Source organism: Mus musculus, chromosome 12, assembly GCF_000001635.26.
Source record: "Mus musculus strain C57BL/6J chromosome 12, GRCm38.p6 C57BL/6J".
NCBI classification, from domain to species: domain Eukaryota; kingdom Metazoa; phylum Chordata; class Mammalia; order Rodentia; family Muridae; genus Mus; species Mus musculus.
This window is the reverse complement of record NC_000078.6, coordinates 75,953,371-75,969,939: the sequence shown is the minus strand read 5'-3', so window position 1 is coordinate 75,969,939 and position 16,569 is coordinate 75,953,371. Positions and strand designations below refer to the sequence as shown.

The 16,569-nt window shown below is 43.5% G+C and overlaps 1 protein-coding gene across 1 annotated transcript in view; it reads right to left on the bottom strand.

Annotated features, from left to right (window-relative positions):
• The window catches only part of Syne2 (spectrin repeat containing, nuclear envelope 2), a 292,611-nt gene that overhangs the window by 140,989 nt on the left and 135,053 nt on the right, over positions 1-16,569 (bottom strand). Inside the window, exons 46-49 of the mRNA NM_001005510.2 lie at positions 7,267-7,422; positions 6,007-6,272; positions 2,187-4,290; positions 255-577 (exon numbers count right to left, since the gene is read on the bottom strand). Coding sequence (NP_001005510.2) covers positions 255-577; positions 2,187-4,290; positions 6,007-6,272; positions 7,267-7,422 — 2,849 coding nt within the window. The remainder of the gene's footprint in view (positions 1-254; positions 578-2,186; positions 4,291-6,006; positions 6,273-7,266; positions 7,423-16,569) is intronic.

Sequence of the window (16,569 nt, the reverse complement as noted above, 5' to 3'; positions counted from 1 at the left end):
AGAGAACTCATGTTAATGAGGTTTATCTTGGGCACTTTGGGTATATCTTCATTCCTTATACTTATCTACACATTTTATATATAGTATTATTATGTGTATCAAATACTAAACAAGAAGAAACTAAAATAAAATGAAACATTTAGCATGGTTTTCTTTGGTGACTCTTTAAACTTTTCCACATTCAAATTTCCTCTGATGTGCACATTCATTATAAAGACCAACAAAATGATATTCGGTTACATGAAAGTACCTACCTTTCCTCCTCGGCCTCCTGGGCTTCCAGCCCTGCCTTCAAGGCTGAATTCTTAGCTGCTAGAACTTCTAAAGTACAACGAAGTTGCTCTTTGGCCTCAGGGCTGGAGATAGCCCCCAAAGTCTCGGTGAGGCTCCGTAAATCAGCTACGGAGGATTGCAGTTCCTCTTGTTTAAGGTGTGCCAGCTCCAGTGTCTTTTGGGGATTGTGAAGGTCTACTCTGTACGACAAAAGCGTGGCTTCCAGGGACGTGATGATTCTCAATGCCCCAGCTACTAACTCGTCATAGCGGTTTGCACTGTCATAAGCATCGTTCAGGACATCCTGGTGAATTGGAGATCAAACACTATCACGTCATTTCCCAACTTGGGGAATTTCTGTTATTCTCAAATATGGTGGCATTTGCTCATTCCCTGAGTCTCAGGAAAGCTGACTGCCTGTTCTTAAAGGTTTTACGGCATTACATTAACATTTCAAAATGAGTAACTAAAAGGGAAAATAGTCATATTTTCAAAGAAATGTAAATTTAAAATAACATCTCACTAACCTTGTCAGTCAGTATATAATTCCTATTTTGGGATTCTTGCACAAGGCTATGAATTGAATGAAACATTGCATATAATGTCTATAACCTTAATACCTATGGACAAATGAGCCAGATCTCTTGTATTTCAGATGACTAACATATCTGCCATCAACTTCAGTTCAGACACATCATCAGATGTCCCTCTGCCTCAGCCTTGTCATGAAAATAACAAATGAATTTAAAGATCTCTTCCTGTTCAGCTTGAATCAAATTATTCCTGGGTGGGGTGAGTTATACTAAGTGTTTCTGGAAACCATTAAAAGTAAACGAAGTGAGAGAATTATTCAGCATTTCTTACAAAGCTACTTAAACGGCACACAGGATTTACCACTTCTTACATTTCTATGGCCTTTACACCCATCATCTTACACTAACGCTGAGTAAAAGAAATGAGTTTCCCCCTTCTATAGATGAAAGATAAGCTAGCAAGGAACCAGCTACCCACTACGGGGACATTGGGATTGTGACTAAGATACTTGCCAACTATCAGAAGGAGACGTGTGTGCGTGTGTGTGTGTGTGTGTGTGTGTGTGTGTGTGTGTGTGTGTGTTAGAGTTGCTCTCCAACAGAAGTCAGCAAGCTATCACAACTACTCAGCCCTGCTGTTGTAGCAAGAAGGCAGCCACAGATGTTACATAAATAATAGATATGGCTGTGCCCCAATAAAACTTTGTTTATAAATCAAGCGCTATGGTCAGGATTTAGCCAATGGGTCTTACATGTAAGGATGCCTGCTGTAGACTCAGACAGATGTCAGTTTGAATCCTGATTTTGTTGCTGCTCTAAGAGCATCACAGGAGGATCTTCATGTTTCTGAGATTCAACTCTCTTATTTTAACTTTTTTTTTTCAGTGCTGGGAACTGAACCCAGGAACTGTGCACATGCTAACAGAGCACTCTGTTAATGAGCTATACCCCTAGCCTTCAATTTCCCATTTAACAAGGCTAACTAAAACATCCTCTACCCCCAACGCCTAGCACAATGTACGTTCTATATAAACAGGAGTTATATTTGCTGTCCTTCCCTCTGTACCAAACTTCTACTCTATATCATTTTACTATCACTAAAGGGGGGGGGCAATCTTGTTCTGATTTCAATGGGGCTTATGAAGGAAACAAAGATGTCAGCTTCATCTCTTCTCAAATTTATAAGGCACTGCAGCTTGATGCTAAGAGAGTCAACATGATAAAGAGGCTCTCGGCCTTTTAGAAGGCAGATGTCTTCCTGGAGGGAACTCTCCTGTAGAACCTGTACCATCATTAGAAGTACTGACGTAACCTGGAGCAAGACAACAACCAGTAAGGATCAAGGCTGTCCTTAAACACCTAATTTCAGAGACAACTTACTGCACGTAGACTAATGCTTTTGCTAAGCTCCATGTGAAGACCTTCAATGTCCCGTAATTTTGCCTCCATGCCACCGGTTCCAGAATCGTTTTCTTCTCTTTGCTCTTCGGTAATCCTCACGGCTCTAAGACCACACATTTCTGCCTCGACTTGCTCGCCAAATGCTTCCCAGGTCTCCTTCTCGTGTTGAATATGTTGAACCCCCAAATTTACACATAAAGGCTGCTGTAACCGAGACTGTATTTGCTTTAAAACATGTAGGGCGTTTTCTAGCTTCTCTCGGAATTCCTTTTCGCCCATTTCTCTTGGTTGCAATTCTAGCAGCATGTTCTGGAGAGCCTCTTGAAGCCTAGAATTCTCTTCTGCACATAGCTTTAGTCGCTGCATCTCGCTCTCTTTGAACGAGTCGTCAAAAGCCTCGTTTTTGCTTAATTTCCTGATTATCTCATCACGCAAGCGTTTGGATTTTTCAATTTTCTGAATCAAAGTTTGTGCATTGAGCAGAGTGCTTTCTGGTGACATACTGGGGACTTTCAGTAGTGATTCAGCCCCTTTCTTAATCTGCAGATCCACAGCCCTTATCTTACTTATCGATGCCTGGTGTCTGTCCCGTGCTATTAAAAATGTGTCCAGCTGCTTAATTTTTCCTTCCACTTCTCTCTCCCTTTCAAGCACTTGGGTTTGTAACCGTGCTAGCAGTGAACCATCCCAGCTTAGCCCTATAGTGTCAAACACTTCTTCAGATGTCAACACTTGTGAGAGACTGCCTCGAATAGCAGCCAGCTTGTCTCTAAGATTGCCGAGCTGCTCTTTGGCATCCTGCTCCAGCTCTTGACGGAGCGGGAGAAGTCCACCATGCAGGATGCACTCAGCCTCTTTCTGAAGCACTGCTGCTTTGTCATGGAATTCTCTGTAAGACTCCATCTTCTGCTTGAGTTCGCTACCGTTGTTTTGAAGGAATCTCTGTGTTCTGTTGGTCCTTGCTTTGAGATTTTTTAACTGATCATCCAGAAATAATCTCTCAAACACGTTTGCGTCCTTGTAGGCATTTGTAAGTTCTTGAAGATGGGCCGAGAGTGCGCTCTCCGTGTCTTGCAGCTGCTGCTGGGATGCCTTCAGGATGGCGAGGCGACGTTCCAGCTCGGCTTCCGTGGAGGCTCTGTCCCCCGTGGGCGACATCAGTGTTTCGCTTTCTTCAAGCGTGAGCTGAACCTTACCTATAATCGCAAACAGTTTGCTTTTTTCTTCCAACTTCAGTTCTAGTTGCTGGGACCTCTCAGTTGATTTTAAAAGCAGTGCTTGGTGTTGGCTCTGTAAATCCTCCAGGAGAGCATTTAAACCGTCACCCTCACATGGTGCAAGGCTGGGGGTGATGCCTCTGACCTCTTCCACCAGCAACTCCACTGCCTGCTGGTTACCCAGAATGCCATCGTGAATCAGCTTGCACTTTCTGATCTGAGAAAGGATGTTGTCAGGGAGAAGGGCGATGGGAACAACGAGCTCCGCCATCGTGTTCTTGACCCAGGACAGAGTCTCCTTTATCCTGTTCTGGAGCTCACACTTTTTAATCCGATTTTCTACCTCTCGGTTTAACGGCTCCAGTGCTTCCATTTGCTTATTCAAATTATTTATTGCATCTTCCAGAGTTTTCTTATCCTTTTCTCCCCAAAGCCTCTTCATGTGAAGCTCAGCTTGCCACTTTAAGCCAGAAAACTCACACTTGATTGCCTGGAGCTCAGCGGCTGGAGTGACCATGTCCACGATCGCCGCCTGTTGTCCTGGAGAGTTCAGACTTAGCGTTAGGCGCTGTTGCTGCTGATGCAGAGAAACCTTAAGGTCCTGGAGCTTCTCCAGGAGGCAGGTGAGTTCGCTGTGTTCTGTGGCTTGCTGGAAACACTTCCTGTGAGCCAGCTGCTCCACAAGTTCCCACCCATGTTCAAGGTGCTTCATTTGGCTCTCCACCAGCTTCTGGTCTGCGGCCGCCAGGAGGCTGGATAAATGTGCCCACTCGGTGCGAAGCTTGCTCAGTGAGCCTTGCTGGTTTTCCACGGACCCCAGGAACTTCTTGATTTTCCCCAGATAGGTTGCACTGTCTAGCGAGCCTCTAGAAAAAGAATAAAAATGAAGAGATAAAGGGAAAGAGTGAGGCAGAGAGACGGAGGTATGTGAATGACCTGTAAATGGAAGTCTCTCTCCTCAAGCTTAGTCTAGGTCAGAGAAGTTACCACCCTTCCCTCCCACCAAGAATATCTTATGAATATAAAATTGTTTTAAGGGATAGTACTGAAAACAAAGCCCATTTAGAGGTATGTATAAACAAACCTTTATAAGAAATATTTATACATTAAGATCTCTATATCTACCATTTGTTATTTTCAAAGCCAAAGGGAAAATATATTTATTATTACTAGTGTTATGATGGAGGTGGGGGACTCAGGTGATAGCATGGATGGAGAGGTCAGGGGACAATTTTGTGGAGTCATTTCTTTCCTTCCACATTTATAGTGTGGTTGCTTGAGTAGGAATGGCTCCCATAGACTTGTGAGTTTAAATGCTTGGTCACCGGGGAGTGGCTCTATTAGGAGGTATGGCCTTGCTAGAGTAGGTATGGCCTTGGGGAAGCATGTCACTGGGGGCAGGTTTTGAGGTCTCAGGAGCTCAAGCCAGGACTAGTGAGTGGGGTCACTGTCTCTTCCTGCTGCCTGCTGATCTGGATGTAGAATTCTCATCTCCCCTCTAGCACCATGTTTGCCTGTATGCAGTCATGCTTCTGACCATGCTAATAATAAACTAAACCTCTGAAACTGTAAGCTGGCCCAATTACATGGTTTTCTTTATGAAAGTTTCCATGGTCATGGTGTCTCTTAACAGCAAAAGAAACACCAAGACACATAGGTTCAGAGAATTGAACTCAAATCATCACACTTGGCAGCAAGTATCTTTGAGCCATCTGGCTGACCCCAGAATGCATACATTTAAATGAAATAATTAAGTATGTAATATTCAATATGCAGTAATTTAAACCAATTATATTAATATTAGGCAATACATATATATGATATTCATACTAATGTTTAATAAATTATGTGTAAAACACAGTACTCAGTAACACACACACACACAGCGTGAATCCAATAAAGTTTTCTTAAATAGCTTCTGCTATGGTTTAAATGCCTATGCTCACCCCAAACAAATTCTTATCTTATTGTTGCTGTTTTCTGGGTTTGTTTGCTTTTTAAAAACATACAGTTATTTATTCATGGGGTAGGGGACACTAGTGTGGACAACAGTTCTCTCCTTCCACTGAATACCAAACTCAGGTTCCCAAGCTTGGTGGCAAATACCTTTACCCACCAAGCTATCTTACAGATCCCTTAATTGCTTTTCTGAAACAGGGTCTTGGGTACAAATGCTTTATGTTGAAAGCTAAGTGACCATACAATGGTATTGGGAGGTGGGACCTTTGTGAACATGAATAGCTAAGAGACACTCCCAGCTGCCATCCCTGTCCCCAGAGCTCACTCTACCCTGGGAAGGCAAGATTGGCTGACATCCTGAAGTAGAAGGAGGCTTCATTAGACACAAAGTTTTCCAGAGTCTTAGAACTTGGACGTCGCAACTTCACAACAGCAGCAGTACATCGCTGTTCCTAAGCTACCCAATCTGAAACTTTTTGTTAACGCCTCCTGAACATAGTAAACTAGTGTCCAACATGGAATTGGTCTCCATGCATGCTTTTACAATCCTGATGTCCTCCTGCAGCAGACACGGGAGCCCGGGGCTGCACGGGAGCAAAGAACCCGACTCTTCCTACACTTACATTTTGAGGCTTTCCACTTCTGCCAAGGAGGTGTTCAGGGAGGCTTCAGCCATCACCAGCTGGTCTTGAAAACCACTAAGGAGGCCATACTGTCTTTCTTTAGTTTTCTTCAAGGTATGAAGCTCCTGCTGTAGACTGCCCAAGTGGCACACTGAAGGTCTGGCGGCGGGCAGAACCAAGGCTTGCTCTTCTGTTTGGTTGAGATGCTGCGACTGTTCCAGAAGTTCAATGGCTGCTCTTCTTGCTTCTAAGTGAGTAGATAATTCCTAAAGGAAGTCACACAGATCAGCATGTAGGCTATCACCCTTCTCCTGGCTTACATACACGTTGACCCTTCTGTAAAATTATCTGAAACAGCAGAAATCATCTAGACCAGTGGTTCTCAAACTTCCTAACGCTGCAACCCATTAGTGCAGTTCCTCATGCTGTGGTGATCCCCAACAATAACATTATTTTTGTTGCTACTTCATAACTGTAATTTTGCTACTGTTATGACTGCAATGTAAATATCTGTGTTTCCAGCAAGGCGGTGGTGGCACCTTTAATCCCAGGACTTGGCAGGCAGAGGCAGGTGGATCTCTGTTAGAGGCCAGCCTGGTCTACAGAGTAAGTTCCAGGACAACCAGTGTTACACAGGGTTACTGTCTCAAAACACACACACACACACACACACACACACTCTCTCTCTCTCTCTCTCTCACACACACACACACTCACACACACACACACACACCTACTGTTTTCTGATGGTCTTATGTGACCCCTGTGAAAGGGGTATTCGAGCCCCAAAGGGATTGAGACCCACAGGTTGGAACTGCGGATCTAGAGTTTCACTTGCAGAAACATAACCATGTACGAGGTTTTCAGGTTTAGTAACTAAAAATCCATTATTACTGCTTAAAAGCACAACTGTCAATCTAAAGGAGGAGGCTCCAGTCCACTGATGACTAGGAAAGGCAGGCTATCCAGGGCTGTGAAAATGTACGATGAGTCAGATTCCCCAAACTCTCACCAAGTTTTCAGGAACTTTGTGGTACAGAAAGAAGTCGAATGTTCATTAAACTCTCCCCCTTTGCAAATGGCTGGAGTTATACAACTTACTGATTAGTACATAATTATATAGTTACCAAATTGATCATCAGGCAAAGGTTAAATAAGACTTTTCACTCCATACAAGCAAGTTTTTGGTAATTAAAATATATTGTATTGCACTGGGTAAACGATGCAATCATGCCGCTAGTGGTTTTCGTGTTCCCATACCTCCATCCCTTTTAATTGTTCATTTCTTAACATAATGTCCAATTCTAAAGGTTGATTCTGCAGCTCGTTGACTTCCCGCTCATCTTGGGCGTTTTGCATGCTTTCTTGAACATTGAGAGAAAGTTGTTTTGACAAAATCATTTCCACAGCTGAGTTCTGAAAACATAAAAAGATTAATTGCTGAATAGCCTCCCATCCAAATGAACCACTTTGATTTTCCTTGATTACAAGCATCCCAGTTCCTCCTACCGACTCAGGCTAAAGGCTTCACAGGAGTGTATCTGGGCACTGCCAAAGATGGGGTTTATTCCCATAGAACACTTACTACCTACACTGGTACTTCTCCCCCAATATGAGACATTGTTGTCATGATAGCATACATTCTAGAATTACATTGCTCCATTATATACTGAGATAATGAATAACCTTAAAGAAGTGAAACAGGGGCTGGAGAGATGGCTTAGATGGCTTAGTCAGTTAGAACTGACTGCTCTTCCAGAGTTCCTGAGTTCAATTCCCAGAAACCACATGGTGGCTCACAACCATTTGTAATGGGATCTGATGTCACCTTCTGGTGTGTCTGAAGACAGGGACAGCATACTCACATACATGAAGTAAATAAATCTTTTTTTTTTTTTAAAGAGAACATAAATGTTAAAGATTTATTAAAAAAAAAAAGTGAAGCAGACACAGAAGAGCCAACAGTTCCCAAATCTATACTTAGGAGTCACAAACTGAAGAGGCCCAGGAAAACAATAGGTGCTCATTTCTGCCTATCAGTAGTTCAAAACAAGTAGGTGAGTGAGAAGACACCAAGATGTCATGATACTGAGACTAGATTAAGCCTCCAGCCAGTTGGTAATGAGGCTAACACCCTGGCGACAGGGGAGATGACTCAGTGGATATGTGGGTTAGCCAAGCAATCCTGTGTACCCAAGTTCAACCCTCAGAAACTATGGGAAAAAGAAGAGAAGCCTATGTGGTGGCCCAGATCTGGAATCCCAGCGATCCTACCTCAGGATGAGAGGTAGAGAGCTTACCTGGGTGCATGTGTGTAAGTGTGCAAGTGTGTGTGCATATGTGTAAGCATGAGTGCACACGTGCAAGTGTGTGTGCATATGCCTCCAGAACACCCTAGCATGTTTCAAAACAAATGAAAATGTGTGTAAGGTGGGACACATTATAAAGGAGTTTTAGGAACATGGGTTATCAATGGGGCATTTGTGTAGACTTCATTTTCAATGGCTAATTCTGTTTTGTTTTTTTTTTGTTTGTTTCTGTTTTGTTCTGTTTTTGAGAATCTTTTTTTTTTTTTTTTTTTTTTTTTTGGTTTTTTTGAGACAGGGTTTTTCTGTATAGCCTTGGCTGTCCTGGATGTGTGTCTATATGTGTAGGTGTGCACACATGCATGGATGTGAGTGTGCATACACATACACATGTCTGGACATCAGAGGGCATTCTGTGTCTCTTCCTTTAGTCCCAAGGCTCGAACTCGGGTCCTCCGGTTTGGCAGCAGGCAGCTTTACCCACTAGGTCATGGCTATAAGTATGTATTGCAAGGAGACAGTGCTGAGGATCAAGCATTTACCCAGCATGTTCAAGGCAGGACCACATGAACTTCACATAAAATAAGCACCTGCCTGGGGCTTGCCCAGCTCTCACGCACTGGTAAGAGAGCAGGGTACTCATGTTTGAAATAACACAGTGTAAGTCACTGCTTTGAAATACAACTAATGATTATGATATTTCAAGTTCCCTCCAGTTCTGAGAACCTAATTCACTTGTGCTCTGGTGAAAACCTGTGTAGAAGACAGCCTCATGGGGAGAGATCCAGGGAGGCAATGGGTTGAGACGGAAAGGGCACTGGGGTGGCACACTTGCAGGGAGCACACTTGCAGGGGGACACAGTTGCAGGGGGCACACTGTTGCAGGTGGTGCCTGCCTCCTCTCACCTCCTTGGAAACCCCCACAAATGTCTACCCCCTGGACACAAGAGAGCCGACACCAAAGGCCTGGAGACCAGGCCCTGGGAGAGAGTTATCTATTACTGCCATCCGCCAAGAAACCAAAACTTGCTGTTACCTGATGAGCTGGTGTCTGAGGACCACTGTTACCCAGGACGTCACAGGCAACATTTGTAACGTCAGACCTCAGTGGTCAGACAATGTATGCCAAACACTTCAAATCACCCCCCAAATCCACTTGTTCATTAGCCCCCAAAGCCATTTTCAACCACAAAAGAAAGGCCAACAGAATCCCTCAAACGAACATTTCAAACGTAACAGGCAACATTCCTTTGGCTCATGCCAAGGAGGTTGGAACCCAGGTCGGGCCCTGATTGGCCCCTGGAAATTCCGTCACTTCCTCATGGCCCGCCCACTCCCCTCTGCTGTGCTTTATTTTGATTGTACATGCTGCTATAGAATGTTAAATGATAAAACACGTAAGACATATATATTAAAGAATAAAAAACCCCACATGACTGAAAACAAAGATTAAAGTGATGTAATTTTCTATAAAGCCCACCTTCCACAAAGCCTCTAACCATATCCCCCAAACCAAACACTCTCCTGTAGTCTGTATATACGTTGTCATATTTACTAGGGTGTACTTTATATATTGTTATTTTAAGTTCTTAGAGAGATCAAGGCCATGTATGCATTGCTTTATAGTTTGTTTCATGTTGTGTATTTTGAAAAAAAAATCTAACAGGCATACATCAACTGTGGTTCTGTGGATGTGTCTTGCTCAATGGAGGAACACAGCTTACCTTTTAGACTACTATACTAGTTCAATTTCTGTTACTGTGACAAAACACCCTGATAGAAAGCAATGTAAAGAATTAAAGGTTTACTGTAGTTTCTGAGTTAGAGTCCATCATGGTGAGAAATTGGCAGTGGTGGGAGACTGAAGCAATGAGTCACGTAGCATCACAGGTCCAGAGCAGAAATGAACCAATGCGTGCATGCCTGGAGCTCAGCTCCACTTCTGTCCTTTTTCAGGATGGCACTTACCACCTCAATTCATCCAATTAAGACTAACAGAGTCAACTAACTTGGACCCTTGGGGACTCTCAGAGGTTGAACCACCAACCAAAGAGCATACACGGGCTGGTTCTAGGCCACTGCATATATACAGCAGATGTGCAACTCAGTCTCCATGTGGGTCCCCCAACAACTGGAGCAGGGGCTGTCCCTAAAGCTGTTGCCTGCCTGTAGATCTTGTTCCCCTAACTGGGCTGCCTTGTCTGGCCTCAGTCAGAGTGGATACTCATAGTCCTGCAGAGGCTTAACGTGCCAGGATGGGGGAATATCCAAGGGGGAACCTTTACCCTCTCAGAGGAGAAGGGGAGGGGGTGTGGGAAGAGGGGCTGTGTGAGGGAGAATTGGGAGGAGCAGGGACAACAATTGGGGTGTAAAGTGAATGAATGAATGAATGAATGAATACATAGATAAATGGAAAAAGGAAAAAGAAAATTCCTCGCCACATGCCCAGAAGCCAACCTTATTATATAGATAATTCCTCACTGAGACTCTCTTCCCAGATAATTCCAGATTATATCAAGTTGATGCTTAAAGCTAACTGTCACTACTGTGACCAATGTCACTGCTTCCCAGCCTTCCCATGAAGGATGCCACTCCTACACGGCCACTTCTACAGCTCCTGCATATACACATGCATGTCTTTTCCCTTTTCTCTCTGGCATGTTTGCATAATTTTTTCACTTCAATTTCTGGGCCACTGGTTTTGAAGCAGGCCTCACTGAGTTGTGAGTTCCTTTAGACTATTTGCCTAGGATAAAATTACTACTCATAAATCATAACCCATTTGATTACCAGTAGACAGTTATCAATTTGTTCTCTAGACTCAATTATCATTTCCATTATAACCAGTGCGAACAATCAAGAAGGCCAAGTTAATAGTAATGTCACTACCCTTTTTTCCCAGTCAGAGGCAATAGTCCTATGACCATGACACGTAGTGACAGCCAGAACCCTAAATCTACCATTGATAACTTGCCAGCAGGAAGGCAGGTGTCAGATCACCTCTGGAAGATATTTTTGTTCTTCTCCAAAGCCTTGAGAAATAACTTTAAGGGTAAATATCACCATTACAGGCAACACCAAGGGCTGGGAAGAGAGCCTGGGTACAAAGCTCTTGCAGGCCCAGCGTGACGTGTGTCCCTGCATGCACCTATAACCCCAGTAGTGAGGGAGAGCAGAAGAAATAAAGGGACACTAGGATTTCTGGCTGCCAGCAGAGGAAAATGGCAAACTCTCCAGCGAGAGACCCTGTCTCAAAGGAATAAATTGGAGAGCCAAACAGGACACTCGGCATTTTCCTAGGGACTCTGTACACACTGTCTATAGCAAACATACATGTACCATATGCAAACGTATACAAGACAAGCCCAAAAGGCAGAGGCACTGTCCCTGAACTGTGATTTTCTTTCCATGGGATTTTTTCTTTTTTCCAGACAGGGTTTCTCTATATAGCTCTGGTTGTCCTGGAACTCACTCTGTAGACCAGGCTGGCTCGAACTCAAACATCTGCCTGCCTCTGCCTCCCAAGTGCTGAGATTAAAGGCGAGCACCACCACAGCCCAGGGAGCCACAGAGTTCTTAAGCCACTGACCTGCCTCCCACTTTCCCCAACCCATCCCTCCGTCCAGGGCTGCCCATGTCCAGCCCAGCTCTGCTAGCTCCAGCTGACCTCTGCATCTATGTTCTGATGTTGCATCCTGCAAGAGACCCTCCCCCACCCACCACTGAACTCCAACAACTTAGCTAAGGGAGAATGGGGAAGATGGCTGCCTTCCTAAGTTTCAGTAACTGGACTCTCATTTGGTTAACTTATTGATTATTGTGTCTCCTCACCTCCAGCTAAAAGCTCTATGAGGACAGATGCCATATCAACATTTGACTCTGTATTGTCTGCCTAATTTTCTCAACAGAAAGGACAAAATCATGAATTCAAATTAGATGAAAAAAAAAACTAAGAATATTTTATTGAGCCCTTTTTGGTTGGTATCAGTAACAATGAAGTGGATGGAAAGAAACTGAGCCCCTGTAGACCTGGTAGCTGTTGGTCAGTCATTGGGTAGGAATGAGGGAACTGGAGCTTGGATGGAGTGAGAGACAGTTGAGGTTTGGAAGAAATCTTGGTGGTACCCGAAAGGTCAGAGTGCGTGTGAGGATATTTAAGGCTCTGAAAGGTCACGGAGCAAAGGAAACCTATTAGAACTTGTTCAGCCTCACATTGCTAGATCTTACATAGACCCCCAACTATCTGCACATGAAGCCCCTTATGTCAAACAGTGGGGTACAGTTTGGAGAGTCAGGCTGAGTAAAGGATGCCCAAGTTCTTGACTCAACAATCTAGGCTTCAGTTCCTTTGAATAACATCTAAGGGTCAGGACACACACTTTCTTTTTGGCTTTTGGGACAGGGTCCCTTGTAGACCAGGCTATCCTCCAACTCAATATGTAGACAAAGCTGCCCTTGAATTCCAGATTCTCCTCATTCACCTCCCATGAGCTCAGACTATAGGCTTGGACCACCAGTCCTAACTAAGAGACACATTTTGTATGGTTTCTTTGAAGCCTAAGATTTTAGAACTTTGGAGCGTGTTCTCAAATGCACACTGCCGATGGATATGCGCTGGAGTTCACCGGTCCTATGAAAGAATAAACCCTGGATTGTAAAACATGTCTCTAAGACGAGAAGCAAGATGTTAATACTGGCCAGAAGAACAAGGACGTATACTTGGAAGGTGGAGTGGCTATGATCCCCAACAATGGGTTCTGCTATTCACGTATGCACATGCACAGCGTGCACATGCACAGCGTGCACATACACAGTGTGCGTGTGTGTGTGTGTGTGTGTGTGTGTATGTGTTTAGGGTTCCCCTTCCCCTTAAGGTCCCAGGATAAACAACAGCTGACACAAACCTCAACCATCACTGTTTTGAAGCCTACTCTGACTCATTACATGGTCTTCCATCCCCTCTAAGCACTGACCCCAACCGTGTCCCTGCTTGCTTACCCACTGATGGAAGCCTGGCATGTTTGTCTTCTAGGATTCACCTACTCATGCTTCTTGTGCATCAAATTATAAATGCTCAGAATTCTTTTTGAAAAGAACGGAAAACCAATTATATGTAGCGACAAGGAAATTAGAAAATCATTACAGACAAAAGGTTTGGGGAGTTGTGAAGCAATTCTGTCACACTGATTGCAACCTGGGAAGAACGGGACAAGAAAGATCATGCCAATTAAGCAGGAATGTCACACTAATTGTTTTAAAAATGTAAAACATTAGGAATGAATGATGTTCCTTGTTCCTGTTCACTATCATCTCTTTTAGATAACATATGAAGTCCTAAGAGAGTGGACAGTCCCTTCTCTGATGACCTCTTCTGTAACTCACTTGACCTTTATATGAGGGTGCAAGGGGGGGGCAGATCTGTCTGCGTACACCTCACAGTGCTTAGGCACCACATTTATAAAAATATGCAGCATGCTTTGAATGGACACCATCCAAAACCTCCCCTCTTTCTTTTTTGCCTCTAAGCTAGCCTCAATCACATCAATAATAAGACAGAGCTGATCAATAGCCCCAATCTAAAATATCTTGTCCATCTAAATAAAAGTCTGAGCAATGGATTCAAAGACAGAAGTGTTGTCACAATGATTCCTGGCAAGCACAGCCATGCTTCCAACAAAACTCAAATCGATGCTATTTCCTAAAGGAAAATATTTATTGCTCAGAACCATAAAAGAAAGATGAGAGAAAGAGACAGAGAGATAGTAGAGGGGGAGGAGAAGAAGTAGAAGGAGTAAAAAAGATTAAAAAAAGCTTTTAAAATTCTTCTACATACTAGTTAAAGTAATCTGTTAGAGGCTGGAGAGATGGCTCAGTGGTTAGGAGTAATGCTCTCTGCTCTGTTGCAATGAGCTGCATTTGGATCCCAGCACCTAGATCAGTTGGCTTTCAAACCCCTGTAACTCCACTTCCAAGGGACTATGCAACCACAGGCACCTGTGCACACATGCACACACACTCAGATAGATACACATACACATCAATAAAATAAGTCCTAAAATATATCTCAAAAAAAGTTCCTCCGGAGTCCAAAACGGCATGTGAAGTGAACATTAGTGACATAGGTTTAGTACTGCACTTAAAGCTGTGGAAATTGTGTCTTCACATTCTACCAGAACAGTTCACCCAAAATAGCTCTCAATAAATATCTTACATACATATATCTGTCTGTCTGTCTGTCTGTCTATCTATCTGGGAGGAACTGTGTATGTGCCACAGCATGCATGTGGAGGTCAGAACACAACTTTCTGAGGTCGGTTCTCTCCTTCTACCAGGTGGGTCCTGGGATTCTGGCTCAGGGCATCAGGTTTGGCTGCAAGCAACTTTGCCCACCAAGACATTTCACCGGCATTCAGTAAATAAACGTGTCTGATGAATGAAAGGCTTACTTTTGCTATAGCAGGTACTTTGCAACGTTCGCCTTTCTTAGTCTTATGAGCTAGGTTCTCACTCCTGGAATAGTTGGGACTGAGGCTCAGCCACACCCTCCAGCATTACCACCATAGTTTTGGATCAAAGAGGTTTTTTGTTGTTGTTGTATTTATTTTCTATCAGTCAGCTTTATCATGAACTAAATTGTTTCCTCTTGTGCCCTGTATGATCATTTAAGCTAAGGCTCCCACCGAGCTATTCACATCAAGCTGTGGTATGGGCTTCATTACACCCGGCTCTTACTCATCTACCAATAGAGTTTGTCTCTGATCTCTCTCACCCGTGCTACTATTCAACTTTGGCATTGCTCTTAACTTTACACAGTGTGATATTACGTATAACAAGAGGATCGACGGCACTGGTAGCAGAAAACACACAAAATGCAGATTCAGGAAAATGTCACATTACAAAAGGAGAAAGCACGTTGGTACAGAATTGAAATGACCTTTCTGTAATCCAGACTTATGAAAATTATTCAAAGTCCGTGCCGGCTGGTTTTATGTCAACTTGACACTAACTAGTGTCACTTGAAAGGAGGAAGCCTCAACTGAGAAAATGCCTCCATAAGATCTGGCTCTAAGGCATATTCTTAGTGATCGATGGGGGAGGACCTAGCCCTTTATTCCTTGGCTCCATGTGGCCCTGGGTTCTATAAGAAAGCAGGCTGAGCAATCCGTAAAGAGCAATCCAGTAAGCAGCATCCCTCCATGGCCTCTGCATCAGCTCCTGTCTCAAGGCTCCTGCCCTGCTTGAGTTTCTGTCCTGACTTCCTTCCAGACTTGCTTTTTTTGGTCATGGTATTTCATCACAACAGTAGAAACTTTAACTAAGATAAAGTCTTAAATTCTTTTACTATGAAAAACAAAACGAACACTCTTTTTCAGTGAACTGTCATACATTCTCAGTAATTCTTATCATTTAAGATTCAATTGAAGGCTTATAAAATTAAAAGCCATTCTTGGATGATGATTTTCCTGCAGTTTTCAATATATTCTATTGGACCAGAGTGTCATAGTAACTATAGGATGGAGAGATTTGCTTACAGGTGCTTAGGCAGCTTGGCATGGCTGGCAGGTGATTGCCCCCTTGGCAATGCTGTGTGTTTGCTCACAACAGGGTTAAGAGTTCTCGCTGTACAATCATTAGGACTGGGGTTTGAATCCCAGCACTCACATGACAAGCCAGCTGTGTTGTACCATCCTTTGGCCCCAGTACCATGAGGCAGAGGTGCAAGGATCTGAGACTTACTGGGTTTCACCCTGGATGAGAACATGGAAGGCCCACATTCTGGAAAAGGACCCGCATGAGAATCAAAGGGCTAAGTGGAGAGCGATAGAGGCCTCCCGTGCACAAATAGAGGGGCATGCACCTCCACACTACACACACACACACACACACACACACACACATACACACACACAATGTGTATGTGTGTATATATGAACATATACATATATTCAACACACATGCATACATATAAATAAATATATAAACAAACACATTTTAAAAACCTCTTAAAAGTGTTGCAAACAACATTTTAAAAGAGAAGAAAAGAGCTACCGGGAAACACACTTCTTCCTTCCCCTTGAGACTCGGGAGCCTCAGCCTGTCACTTTCTCACTAATGACCCGGCAGGCAGCGTCTCCAGCTGTATTTGCACTAAAGCACTAACAAAGAAGAGAAAGGAGCCTATTCCTTTGCAACAGTCTCTGATTTCATTTACAAAATTGACCAAATGGGGGAAAAAAAAAATAAGCTCTTGGATATA